This window comes from Hyaena hyaena, unplaced genomic scaffold (genome assembly GCF_003009895.1).
Source record: "Hyaena hyaena isolate Hyena2069 unplaced genomic scaffold, ASM300989v1 scaffold_48, whole genome shotgun sequence".
Lineage (NCBI taxonomy): Eukaryota > Metazoa > Chordata > Mammalia > Carnivora > Hyaenidae > Hyaena > Hyaena hyaena.
In genome coordinates, this window is record NW_024080680.1 from 3645444 (window position 1) to 3659592 (window position 14149).

At 42.6% G+C, this 14149-nt stretch overlaps 1 protein-coding gene across 1 annotated transcript in view; it reads left to right on the plus strand.

Moving 5' to 3' along the window:
• FOXP1 (forkhead box P1) overlaps nucleotides 1-14149 on the plus strand; it is a 597016-nt gene that overhangs the window by 557598 nt on the left and 25269 nt on the right. The window contains exon 13 of the mRNA XM_039230557.1: nucleotides 12402-12485. Within this exon, the coding sequence (XP_039086488.1) occupies nucleotides 12402-12485 (84 nt within the window). The remainder of the gene's footprint in view (nucleotides 1-12401; nucleotides 12486-14149) is intronic.

Below are 14149 nucleotides of genomic sequence, written 5' to 3' on the forward strand. Positions count from 1 at the left end.
TGTCCCTCTTTCTCTCCATCACGAAGAACAATGGAGAGTCCAGTGCACACAATTCAAATATTTTAAATATGTACACACATACAAGCACGTACGGAGATATATATATATATATACACACACACATATATGTATGTATGTATGTATATATGTATGTATATGTATGGTATATGTATCTTACACATATAACATTTAAATATACACACACATACACGTATATGTAATCTCACTTTTGGCAGTTCATTGGACCATGGTGAATGTATTTTGTGACTGTGGAAAATAAACTTCTGCGGGTTTTCCCGTGGATCACAGTTGTGAGGGATTGGGGGGGGGGGCATTTTTAAATGTGGGTTCCACTTCTGATGTCACTTGTTGATGAGCCACCATATTTTAACAATAATTCCATTCTTGGTATAATTAATAGAAAATTAGTTTCTAAAAGTAAAAATTGGGTCAGAAATGGAGATTATTAAAATGTACAATTGCAAAAGCCTGACCCTGCAAACCCCATTTATGCAGCCGAGTTCCAAAATGCTTTTGAGTGCTTGATGACTCACTGTGGCTTCTTCCTCTGCCTGGTGTAGCCTAGACAAGAGGTTAGCCGACTAGGGGAAATTAAAACAATGTTGTACATTATATTGTTACCAGCCATCGAAAAGCCTATTTTGTATGCAAGACAGCAATGCGGAGATATATGGAGAGCCCTAGGCTAAGTACAGAAGATAATTACATTTGGAATTTTACTGAGTTAAGTCATTTACAGCTTCAAATAGTTGCAGAGAAAAATCAGCCAAAACACACTTAAACTTTTTGTTGTGACTTTTCAGGATAGAAAGGATTTTTTTAAATTAGTTATCATCTTATATGACAAATTACATTCTTTAAGATTGTCTCAAAAGTTATTTTCTTTAGCTAGTTAATATTTTTCCATTCAGCCTACAAGATAAGAACTTATTAGAACAGTGGGATATTCATACAGGCAAAGGGCACGTCATAAAATCCCCAAATTTTTGCGTAACTCTTTGGAAACATCTTTAAATTTAGCATGCTTATTCAGAAGCAAAACAATAGTGTTATTTATCTCCCCACCAAAGTTCACTTCTGATTGATGTGGAACAAGCCCTTGAAAAATGGGTTTCAAAAGAACAAACCATATGGCTCTTGCTATCTAAATCTTTGTGTATTGGTGGTTATAAGGTAGTACAAGTTCCTGCATTTATTTAGTGGTTAAAATTAAATTCTTAATGTTGGTTTAGAATAAAGTGTTTCACAGAGTATCATGGTTTGCGCGAATAAGATTCCCGAGTCCAGATTTGACTGTGGGGCCATTGTTCATTACTCACAAACGGACGATCTACTTTATTCATTATTCCTCACCCTCCCCAAGATCTGGCAAGAGAAGGAAAGGCATCAGACCATCAGGAAGTCAAGTGCTGATCTCTGCCGGCAGCTTTCGTGTTGTGTTTAGGTGGGTGTGGCCTGGCAGTGCTACCCACCATTCGGGGGACTCTTTGATTATTTGTGGATTTCATTTATTCATAGATGTCCCTTCGTGCTTCAGCCCTAAATCTAGTCGAAGACCGGGTTTTCAACTTGTGACAGGAATCAGAGAGGATCATCTGGCCGGAAGTTACTATGTGTGTGGCAGTTCCCTGTGATAGTCCTTGTAATATTTTTGCTTGCGAGTTTGCTCTCGTGGAGGAAGGGACAGGCTCCTTCTGAAGAGTTTGGTTCCTTCAGAGGTTGCGGGATTTGTGAGAGTGACAGCCTGGTGCTTGTCCAGGGCAAGAGTTGGCAAACTGCAGATCATGAGCCAAATCCCAAGAGCTAAGAGAGGTTTTTACATTTTGAATAGTTGGGAGGGAGGGATCATAAGAATAAATTAAAGGAAATTCAGATTTCAGTGTCCATATGTTAGATTGTACTGGAACACGGCCACACCTGTTCATTCACAAGTTACCTGTGGCTGCTTTTGCTCCACAGTAGAACCGTTGCAACAGAGTCTCTTTTGGCCTGCAGAGCTGAAAATATTTACTGTCGGGGTGATTCGCACAGAAGTATGCCAAACAGTCCCTGCTCAGGAGGATTCAAAAAAACAATTTGCATCACATTATTAACAACTTGTTCCCTTAGGTCCTGGGCTACCAAAAGGTCGGCTAACCCCCTCTTACCTCTTCCTTCTTTGCGTTAGTGCATAAAACCATTCTAGTCCCCACACGGGTCCAGTTTGCCCACCAGCAGCTTCATATGACACCTACTTGTCAATCTTGGGGATCGTGGTAAGCGGGCTGATGGATATTCATTCATTTATATGTTTATCTACCAATTCATTTGGCAAACGGTACCCAGAGCCTGTATAACATAATAGAAACCTTGCTGAAGCCAGTAAAGGGTACAACAGTGAACAAAATGAATAAGGCTGCCCTCCCAGTTCTTACATTTTAGAGGAAAAACAGACCGTCAGGAAGTCATTTTTCAGTGGCAGTGTCCGCTCCTTGGGTAGTGCTAGGTGACGCTGCTGGGTTCTTGAAAACACATCAGAGCCATGCTCAAAAGAGAGTTTCAGTGCTAGAGAGGGGCCAAACCAACGTAGATTAGTTACTGTTCCAGCAGATGAAATATACAAGACCGTGCTAACAGTTTTAGCAGTTAAAGAACCCTCGCCCTGAGATAAAGCTGGCAAGGGGGACAGTCTGGGACAAGGTGACAATTATACTCAGTAGCTACACTCATTGTGGGCTTCCTGTGACTCTCAAGTCCAGCGTGTTTATGTTCATCTGTCACATTTGCCATTTCACCTACCCATGTCTGGAAATGTACTTTTTAATTGACTTAACGAACAGTTGCCATGTCCACTGGACTTGAGGTATCGGGGAAAACAGGCCCCCGCAGAAGCAAGAATACATTGAAGAGATTTCCTTTTGCTCGAATGGGCTTGCTGTCTTCCTTCCTGTTGCCATCATCCCCCCGTCTGTCAATAGCACGCTAATGAATCACCTCATCTAGAAGGGCTGCCTTGTACATGACCAAGCCCTTGGCTACTTCTCTTGGCCTTAAAGAAGGCATTTTCCAGATCACGAAATACCTGAACCTCCAGGTATCTCTCAAGTATAGTACAGAATTACCATTTATTAACTTGAATCTGAAAAAGATTTGCTCCACTTACCACGTCAGGAAAGAGCACAGGAGGCTGGAACAATCGCCCCAGGGTGTTCCCTGTACTCTAGGAGGAGCAGCCCTCTACCCCGACTATCCAGACTCGCAAGGCCCTCGTGTGCACAGCAGTACTTAGGCCTCTGGTGTTTACATCTGGGAGAGAAGTCACACATGTGCCTCCATTAGAAAAACAAACCCAATAAGCTCAGATTGGATCTTATATCATAGAGTAGTGGAGGTTTATTATGGCTCCCCTAGAGCATCACTGTGCAAGGATCCCACAAGAGAATGGGGGAGGGCATCGTCAGCCCACACCAGACATGACCAAAGCACATGAAAGCCCGCTTGAGTGCTGTCCCTTTCTAGCCTCCTGGATCTAAACCCCAGAAACCGTAACTCTGAACCCAAACCAGAGGCCCTGTGTTTCTTACCTCTCATCGACCTCTCCTAAAGAATTGGACGAACAGAAAATTTTTAATAACCATTGTTAGTCCTCGGGATCGTGACCACCAGAGTTTTCTTTCTTGGTGCTATCTGTACAACACTCTACTTGAATCACATGAAAAGCCTGTTCGATTCCAGTGTTGAGAGTTAAGGCACCCAGGCAGAAATCAAGGTGATGGGCTATCAGGTCTGACTTAGACCTATCCCATGAGCATTGTGTGTGAGATACGTATGTAATGTTTTTATTTTTGTGGGAAGCTACCAAAATATATAGTGTATGTTTTCCTGGTGGTGAACTTGTTATGTGGAGCTTGCTAACAGAGAAAGTCTGGTGAATTCAGTTTTGATGTCACACCCTGTTACTGGTCTCAGAGGGGAGGGGTTGGGTCAAAAAGACCTTTTAGTGGGCATTCCAAGCCTTTCTGAATATTTCTAATCATATGTCATTTTTATAAAGACAGTTGTAATTTTTTAATTTTAGCATTGGACTAGATGGTGATTAACCCCATGTATTACCTGGAAGCCTGACATTGTAGAGAATTTGTATACACATAGGCTCCTAACATCAGGATAGAGACCATAGCAATCATTGGGGTGAGGGAGTGTATTTTAAGATTTTATCTGTGGGATGCTTTCTTTTGACATACTCCTCTTGATGCTCTGCAGACAAGGGGACAGTTTAGAACTGGAGAGGCAAGATGTTCCCATAATCAACATGCATGGTCTTAACATAGGTCATGTAGTGTGCACACCCACATGCACTCAGAAGACAGGAGCAGAGACACAGGACCAGGAAACCCATTGAGATGAAGAATTGCCCACCCGTACGCCACGGGCAGGACTGTAAAGAAGTACCTGAGGCCTCCTTGATAGTTGAGCACCAGCCACCGACCAGACAGATTGTAGGGGTTTAAATTTTAATTCTTCATCTAGTTACCTGGGCTCACGCAGGTAGGAGATGCTCAGGAATTGTCTCAACCATTAAGCTGTGGATGAGATGGCATAGAAGGTATCTTAGTGGCTAGATCAGAACGCCATCTCAGGAAAGGGGAAAGCATCTGATTTCACAGACAAGAAAAAAGTCTTCTGCCAGATTTCCCTTTCTTAGAAAGCTGAGACGGTCATGGTGTAGATCTATTTTTCTGGCCCCATATATCAGTTGTGATGATCATGTGACCTTTGCTCGTTTGTCAGCACATCTTCTCTGGTGTAAGAAGACGGGTTGGGAAGGAAAGAAAAAAGGAGCCTTGGGAATCCAGCGTTTCCTCCTGTGCGCTGCTCCGCGTGTGTCAGCAGATGGGTCTCAAGACGGGCTTCCTACAGTCCCTCAGCCTGTAGACCCTTTAAAGTGAATGTCGGAATCTCCCACAGGGCAAAGGAGCCATCCAAACCAATGGGGACCATCAGCCGGGCCCTGGCAGGAGGTGGAGGGGAGGGGTGGGACCTTCTTTCTTTAATAATTTGATTCCATTCGGTCACCACTGATCAAGCACCTGTTGTGTTCTGCGCACTGGATGCGGAGGAGCGAGGCAGCCTCTTCCTCCCTGTGAAGTGGGGCCGAGCAGGCCGGGAAGCCTAGCACATGTCTAACCCCACGCCGTGCAGAGTTTATAAGAGGAAGCCTGGGAGGCATTGTGGAGGGTCCGCAGGAAGGGACAGCAGCAGGTATATCCCAAGCCGAGAGAGCCATGTAAGGGTTTGCTTTGATTGTAGTGTGAGGAAGGAGAGTGGAAGAATCTATGTTTGTTCTTAACTTCATCTCTCTGTTCCACCAGAACTAGAGTGTCCAGCCCTCACAGTTTGCTTGCCTGGGACTGAGGATTTCTAGTTTCAAAACTGGGAAAGTACCTGGCAAAATGGAAGGAGTTGTTCACCCAAAGAGCACTTTTGAATCCATTGGCTTTGGAAGCGATGTGTATAAGCCTCATGTTCTACTTTTATTTAGAGAGGACCTGAGAAACCATTTGAGAGGGTATTTGTTGACTTCCTACCATATGCCAGGGCACTGTCCTAGGGGCTTCATACCCCTAATTTCATTAAGTCCTCACACACCCCCTGTGAGTAGATACCCCATTTCCTCAATCCTAAAAGTTGGGTTTTTTAAATTTATTTTTTAACATTTATTTATTATTGAAGAGACAGAGCGTGAACAGGTGAGGGACAGAGAGGGGGAGACACAGAATCCAAAGCAGGCTCCAGGCTCTGAGTTGTCAGCACGGAGCCCGACATGGGGCTTGAACTCGTGAACTGCGAGATCATGACCTGAGCCAAAGTCAGACACTTAGCCAACTGAGCCACCCAGGTGCCCCGAGTTGTTTTTATTTTTTTTTTTTTTTTTAAGGAAAAGTAGAATAATTGGAAATCAGTGTACATCGTACATCTACTGAGTCCTATACCATTACCTCTGCCATTTCTTCTTCTTTGAAAAGGTATTACTAAATCAATAATTACCTTAACAATTATTGGGTCTTTGAGTCAAAGAAGTAATTCTCTGTGCTCTCTCCTCTTAGGGATGAGGAAACTGGAGTTTAGAAGATCTCGTTAACTTGTTCAAAGCCAATGGCAAATAATGGGCAACGCCCAAGATCCTGGCCCAGCCTGTGTAGCCTGGGCCTTTTATGGCCCTGCTGCCTTGCACTTTCCACGCAGGGTCATCATGGCCCATTGAGGCTCTGTGTATACACCCCAGCGTTGCAGATCACTGTTTTAAAACTTGGCTTTGTGAGGCCATGCCTTTCTCTACCTCTTGCAGCTCCCTCCTCAGCAATCCATGGCATTTGGGCCAGGCTGGAGCTCAGTGACACTGGGATCACTAGGAAGTTTTGTAAATCACCTGCACCAACAACTCTAAGCTCCAAGAAAACGTCAGCAGGGAGAAAAGTGTGTGAGTTCCAATAGCAGAGGGAGACATTAGGCCTAACACAAATCATTTACTGCAGGGACTTCACATGTGATTACGGTACCATTAGCAGTGCTGTTTGTAATCGCACTAGCTTCCTGGACTTGTGCAAATATATTATCTGTAATGTGTCCCCCCTTTGGACCTTTCTAACACCATTCAAGGCAATACTCTGGACAGTTCATCACAGCAGTGGCCTCACAGAACCTCATGACTCTCCCTAAGTAAGCTCAGAGCCTGTGGGGAAGAAGTCCTAATAGGCATCATAGCTGCGTATTGTCCCTGTTTTGTGACTGGAGCCAAGAAAAAGAAGAGAGAGTCTCTGGGTCTCTCGCTTCCATGTCCCTCTTTGAAAACCAAGACACTTATTTTTCATAATTTAAAATCCTGCCTAACTCTGGGAGCATTAGAATTCCTAGACTATGACTTGAGTATTAGTGTGCGTCTGCTTTAAATGTCAAGAGAGTCTTTAATAGTAACACGTAAGGAATGTTAAGATGGTGACAGAATACAATAAAAGGAGGGAAATTCTTCCAATGGGGTGAAATGAGCCATAGGTTCCCTACCACCTGAGAGCTGCAGTTGTGTTAAAGAAATCATTTACAAGTTCTCGCTGGTGCTGAGTCTTGAAGGCACATAAATGTCTGTAGTTTGATAAAGTGGGTCAAAAATAACTATTTGGTCAATACTCAGTTGGGCAGAAGACTTTTCGTTTCTCTTCCTTCCACATCACTGTTGCGTTTGGTTTTTTCTTGTTTGTCTTCTTCTGGTCGTACGTACTTTTGAGACCCATGAAACTGGATGCACGCTGCCTCGCTCATTTCTGTTTGAATCATTATTGTGTATAAAACTAGCCAGCCGCTGTTAAGGCATACCCAGACCATGGAAGGGCGACCTGTCTCTCAGACCTACTGCATCAAACCGAGACACGTGGGGTCCTTGTTAAAACGTTTACTCTCACGTCCCCTTGCATGGTGTGTCGGGCTTGGCAAGTTTGGGTGAGACCCAGACTTGCCTGCTCCTGAGTTGAGTGCCTGCTGAAACTCCTTGCCTCACCCTCCCTTGGGGGTTCTGCATTGGTTGCTCAGCCCAGCGGGTGGGAAGAGTGGCAGAGCTCTGTGTTGTCGCTTAGCATCCCACGTGCTTTTGACAGTGACACCAGAGTGGGAAGGTCCGACTAGTCTTATTTCTGCCCCTTCCCAGCTCCGTTATCTTGGGTAGGTTCACCCTTTGAGCCTCAGTTTCACCAAGTATAAAATGCAAGAGTGGGACTAGAGGAATTGAAAGAAGCCACAACAATCTTTGCTTCTTTGAAACCCAAGGAGTGAGTCGGCCCCTTCTTCTTATCTGTCCTTGATAATTCTAGCATTCTTACACATCCAGAATCCTTCATTTATTTCAGATTTTGTTTCTCACAAGTGAGAACCGCCAAATTGGGCTTAAAATGATTAGTCCTCCAGACAACATATAAAGTGATTATGTTAAATGAACCTAAAACCCTGTTCCCTTTTCTCTGCTAAAAGAATGAGTTTAATCTCCTTAGTTTTTATCTTTGAAGATGTTGAATGGAACTCCTAGCCTTCGGCGGTTATCACTGTGTCCAGAGCAATAGGCACGTTCCAGTCTTTTGCAGCCTGGACTGTCTAAAACCTAATTTGAGGCCATGGCTAATAGAAGAGGGGATGACCTGTATCAGCCAAGGGGAGAAAAAGCATTTGCTTAGGACGAGGGAAAGACACAGCAAGAACCAAGGAAAATAAATCCGTAAGCAATGGGCTTCATCTTTCCTACACTTTCGTCCCATTCTTCAAAACCTCCAAATTCTCCCCTCATTGAGGCCAGCTTCAGACTCTGGAGAACTCGGGTTATGTTGGCTGAGGTTCCAAGCATAGGCCTAACCAGTGGAAGTCTAAAGAGGCTAGAATGATTTCACTTTCCTTTAAAGAAAGTTAGGTATTTTTGAGCATTCGCGAAGCACTAGGCTCTATGCTAAGCTTGTTATGTGCAAGAACTTATCTAATCCTCAAAACAACCCTTCAGAGTTCGGAGATTATTATTCCATATTTAGAAGAAGAAACTAAATACTTAAAAAGGTTACATAATGTGCTCAGAGCCGCAGAGCCAGAATTTGAATCCAGCATAGTCTGATTATAGTACCCACATCCTTCATCCATTTTCACCGTGCTGTCTCTCTACAAAATCGGGGAACAGCTTGCTACTAAGCTTTGCATAAGCAGGCCCCCTCAACGTGCAGCCCCTTGGCATTCCTCTTGAACCAGATTCCCCTCCTGTACCCACCAGGAAAGCTCTTAGAGAGTAATTCTCCTCTGATAGTACAACATAAGAAAAAATTGTTTCAATTTGCCAACGAAATTTTTAGTTGACCTTTGGAGTAAGTTTCTCATCCTGCTTCTCTTTGCTTTTCATGGGATTCAGTTTCTGAGGGAATGCTGGGATATATACTTGGCAATATTAAATGTTTGTATTGTCCTATTATAATAATGAAAGGATGCCGTGAAAATTGATGGGGATGCTGACCTCATGGAATGATGGCGTAAAAAGTAATAAAGAATCCGAAAGCTTTCTGAAGGGTCGGTGTATTAAACATGCAGGACCGCCCCTGTGGGGAGAGGGTATGGTTTCGCGAGATGTGAATGTTTAGCCTTTTTGCCGAAAACAACAAAAAGTGAATTTGGCAGGGTTTTTTTTTTTCTTTAATTGTTAAAAAGGAATTGTGTTGGAGTGAGGGCTGTAACTGATAGTAAAAATCCAGAACCCATCCAAGAATATATTCTATGCGAGCTTTCACTAATCAGGTAAAAACAGAAAGGGGGATTTTTGCCCTTTTTCCTGTAACCTTGGCCATGTTTTATAATAGAGCAGAGCTAGGACGGTAGATTTTGAGTTTGAGGCAAAATAAGGAACCTGGGTAATTCTCAGAATGGACACTGAATTCTAAGTGATCTTCATGGAAAAGCGAGAAGAGGTCTCCCATGGCAGTGGCCTCTGGGTTGTGGGTGTGGCTGTGTGTGTGCAAACGCTAGGGGTGTGTTTGCGACAAGGTGTTATTACATTTGAGTGGTAGAAGGGCAGCATGGTAGACATCTGGATGGAGTACAGAGGTGGGGATTCCTTTTGATGCTGAGAATTTGGATTTCCTCTACTTGGTCTTGGTAATTACCCCCAAATTAAGTTGCAATTAATATTCATCGGACTCTTAAGTAAATATTACCTCTCACCCGTTGATTTGTAATGTTCAGTATGGCAGCCTACTTGTTTTAAAAATGGTTAACATATATATGCCTTCTTGCCCCGTGGTAACTTTTAAGACAAAACATTTTTTAAAAATCTAAGAATATTTTGGTTCTACCATCTAAAACCTTAAAACACATTTAAAAAAACAAATAACTAGAAAAAATGCCATGGCTAACATTTTAATTGTTCTAACGGAGCCACTTTGGAAAACTAAATTCCTTTAGCATTATGTGTTCAGAGCATCTTTGAGTTTGGCTGTTCAATAACTTACCAAAGAACAGAGGGTGAGTAACATAAAGTGGCTCCTAATATGGTATCATTTTCATTTCCTGTTTGTGGAAAGATAAATGCTAACACTGTAAGGCTTTTTCCTTCTTCTTAATTTATTCCTCCCTGCACCACAAGGGAATAAAAAGGAAAAAAAAAATCAAATGTGATATGGCTTGAGACTGAGTCATCCAGTTAAGATAAGCCGAAAGCTTTTTCTCTTGCTTTTGTGCCTTTTCTCTTCCCTCTGCCTTTGCCCAAATGCTGAAACACCCCTTTCCCTTAGAAAACACCTTTATTTTTAAAGTGTTTTATTTGACTTTAATTTTGGAGTAATTCAGCTTACAAAAAAATCAGTATTTCTTTTTTTTTTTTCTCTTTTGAGAATTTATTTTTAAATAATATCTCTACCCACCATGGGGCTCAAACCTGCAACCCCAACATCAGGAGTCACTTGCTCTACCAAGTGCCCCAGCCAGGAGCCCCCCAAAATGGATACTTCAAAGATTTAAGGTTAATTATATGACACAGAAGAAATGAGTCCCTCCCCAGTTCAAAGGCATTATTTTGGATACGTGGTCTATAAAAGTGCTGATCTAAGTAAGACTCTCTCCACATCCCTCTCTCTCGTTCCCTTTCTCCCTCTCTCACTCACTCATTCACTCGCGAGCGCTCTCTCGGCCGGTCACTCACTCATTACGTCTACATTTCCCCAAAGTTCCACAGCCCTTCTCTTAACTGTACCTTTATCTTTTGGAGATGTACTTCCCACTTACTTCACAGATGTAACTGTTATCATGTCTGGTATTTTTGCCCAGAGCATCTTTGCCATAGACCTCTTTGCTGCAGTGATTTTGACCACAGAACTAATTGTCCTGAAGCAATTTAGTCATAAGAGATTTAAAAAAAAAAAGAGAGAGAGAGAAACTGGTTGGCAATTTGGTTTGACACTTTGGTTTCATTTCTCCACTGACAAAGTACTTCCATGTTTACATTATATAAATCTTAACCCTCATGCTGGGGTGTGCCACAGCATGGAGTTTTCAAGCCCTATCTCCCATAGAACTTTGGAACATCTGTCAGGGGACATGTGACAGTATGCAGAGCGCAAACAACAATGGAGATGGCTTTCGCAACCGAGCACAGAGCTCAGTTACAAACCTGTGTTTGAGTGTTTGGAAACTCCTGCCTCTTGTAATAAAGGAAGAAATTTTATCAATAAAAAAAAAAATGCCATGCTGAACGAGGATGAATCAAAGCCACAAAAAAATGTAAGACGATGAAGAAAAGAATTTGAAGCTAAGTGAAATGCTGAGGTACAATCCACAAACGGAAATCCAGATTTGTGCTATTATTGCCACCGTCTCCACTCTGTCTTCTGAATGTGTCCAAATATCTTTTTTTTTTAGTTCACAGGAGAATCCTTTTCATTTTGTTACTCATTTTTTTTTGGTTTCCTTTTGTCCTTCTTCGTTAGCATCCCTCTTTTATTTGTCATGATGTTATCCTTTATGGTAAAATTGTCTTCTGGACAGTCAGTTGTGTGGCCAAAAAGCTTGTGGCAAAGACGCTTACGTGAAAACTATGTAGAATCAATTATTTTTTGTCCCTTATGTCCAGCTGTCTTAAGTTATCAAGAGTACCCTCATGTTAAAACGGTTCAAGGCAAGCATAAAGAAGGTAGCATCCAGTAAGTAGTATTTGAGTGCCTCCAGTGTACTTTTGATTAAAAACTTGGGCGCCTTCAGAAGCTAATTATCTGTACAATGAGAAGACTTAAATTGTTGCTAAGATGAAACCAACACGTAGTAGGTACTCACATAATGCGTAAATGATTAAGCTTATTCTCCATTCCTTTGAACATGAGACCTTGTCATCCCTTGCAGCCCTGTGCCTGCCCTGCTAATATCTCTTCCCAGCACTGTGCTAATCCATGCCTGCCTGTTAAGAAAGGTGAAGTTACTTTTGCATTAATGCCCCCATATGTCTCCGAGCTTTTCCACAACTACAAAAGATGAATTTATGAGTTTTAGCTACCTCGCTCGTTTTCCTTTGGCTTCCTCATGAATAAGATTGGTTAATAGACATGATTCACATTTTCGTCTTTTAGCTGTCTGTGTAACATGGGACTCCTTGGTGCCAGCAGGTCTAGAACTTCCCAGTTAAAAGCTAATGCATCTTGTGTTGAGAAATCTCACACAGACACCTCCAGTTACTTCGAGTTTGGCAATGGTTGTGTGGATTTCAAAACGATTAAGCAATGAGAAAGATTTTGTCATGTGCAATGGTGCTATAGTTTAATTTGGAATATGTATCCTTTTGGATGTTAAAATAGTAATGCCTCTGTATTCAAAGAAATAACAGAGCATTTCCTTCCTACTAGCTTGCAAAAGACAAAGAGCGCCTGCAAGCCATGATGACCCATCTGCACGTGAAGTCTACGGAACCCAAAGCCGCCCCTCAGCCCGTAAGTACTGAGCTGCACTGGGGAGACTCCACAGTAGTTCTGTGCTGCCGCCCCACCCCTAAGCACATGAGGCAGGAGAACGTATTCTGGCAGCTGGTAACACTGAAGGGTGTAAGTCAGTGGAGTGTTTCTGGTGACCTTTTATGAAGAGGTGCAATGTGCAAGGCGTTTAGGAACGTAGAGGATGATTCAAAGACAGTCCTTGGCCATGAGGCCTAACAACTAGCTCTTGGGGACAGATAACTGGTGTTCTACCAGGGAACGAGAATACATGATGATAGGTCCCGGAGAGGGGTAAGAGTCTTTCCAAGTGGTGTGAACCCGGCAAGAAGACAGCTAGACCATGGAGTCAGAGAAAGAAGGCATTTCAGCCTGCATTAGCCAAGAGACAGCAGGTATGAGAAAGGGAGGGTGGGCGGGGCCGGTCTCACTGTCACAGACGAAAGAAATAAGAAATAGCACACTGTAGGACTAGCTGGAAGCTAACATTGTGGAGGGCATCTAGTGGTTATTAGAGAGTTAGAAGTGAATATTACCCTTTTGCAGTTAGGGGATCCCACATGGTACATGGAAATTACATTTATGTTTTAGGAAATCTCCTACCTCTTGTCTTATTTCCTTTTCCTTAACCTTGAAGAGTGCCTTCTGAGCACAGACAGTTAATATCTAAGCAGAAGGATGGTTTCTAAACCCCAAATCCTGTCTTGGGCCTCATTCCTTGCTATAAATTGATCTCTTTAACAGTTGTATTTCTCGTAGACTTACATTTCTAAAAATCTCCTTAGTAGCTTCTACTGATTATTCAGAATGGAGAGAGTGCCTTGCTTCTTGATTTTTAAGATTTGTAAAATTTAAAGGTACACTGCCTTTATTTGATTTTGCTTGGAGTCACTGTGTGAAAATTAATTGAGCGTTGACAATCTATAGTTAGTACCAGCAATTTTAATCGATATGCAATGATGCAGCATAATGGCAAAGTATTGGTTTATCTGTTTTGACTGATTTTTTTCTATAAATAAAGCAAACATACACCCATATACGTATGATTTATGATGATAGAAATAAAACGGAGTCAGACTATTAACCCGGCAAATATGGTAGCCTGCCAGGATGCAGTTGGCAGACAAAATTAATGTCTGAAACAGAACACATTACTGAGATATAGGACATAAAATCATTAAACACTTTGCGCATCCATTTTTACTAGGAAAGAACCCTTAGTTTCCATGTGTTTTGCACTAAATGGCCGTAGGACTGAATGTGTAGGCTACCAGAAAGAAAGGGAAACAGAAAAACCTAGGCCATTCGGTATGGTAAGACCCCGAAATGACTTGTTGGGTTTCTCCAGTGGGCACAGCCAACTGCTAAGGGGATCGATAGCCTTCGGAACTCTCTTAAAGGCTTCGCGTGGCTTTTGTTTGAAGTGGCTTTTTCCCCGGGATGAAGGGTATGGGTCTTTAACCTTGGTAATAGGGGAGAGAATGGGATCATCTCCTCCTTCCTCCATGGATTCAGAGCAATGATAGAATAATATGTGGACTCAGGACTCTGGGAGGGACTCATTTTGTATCATGGGGCTCCTTGGGAGGAGGAGGGATAAAAGTAGAGAAGGATCTGGGAAACCCCATGGGGCACTCTGTGAGGGCCGGGGCTGGGTGTTGGCA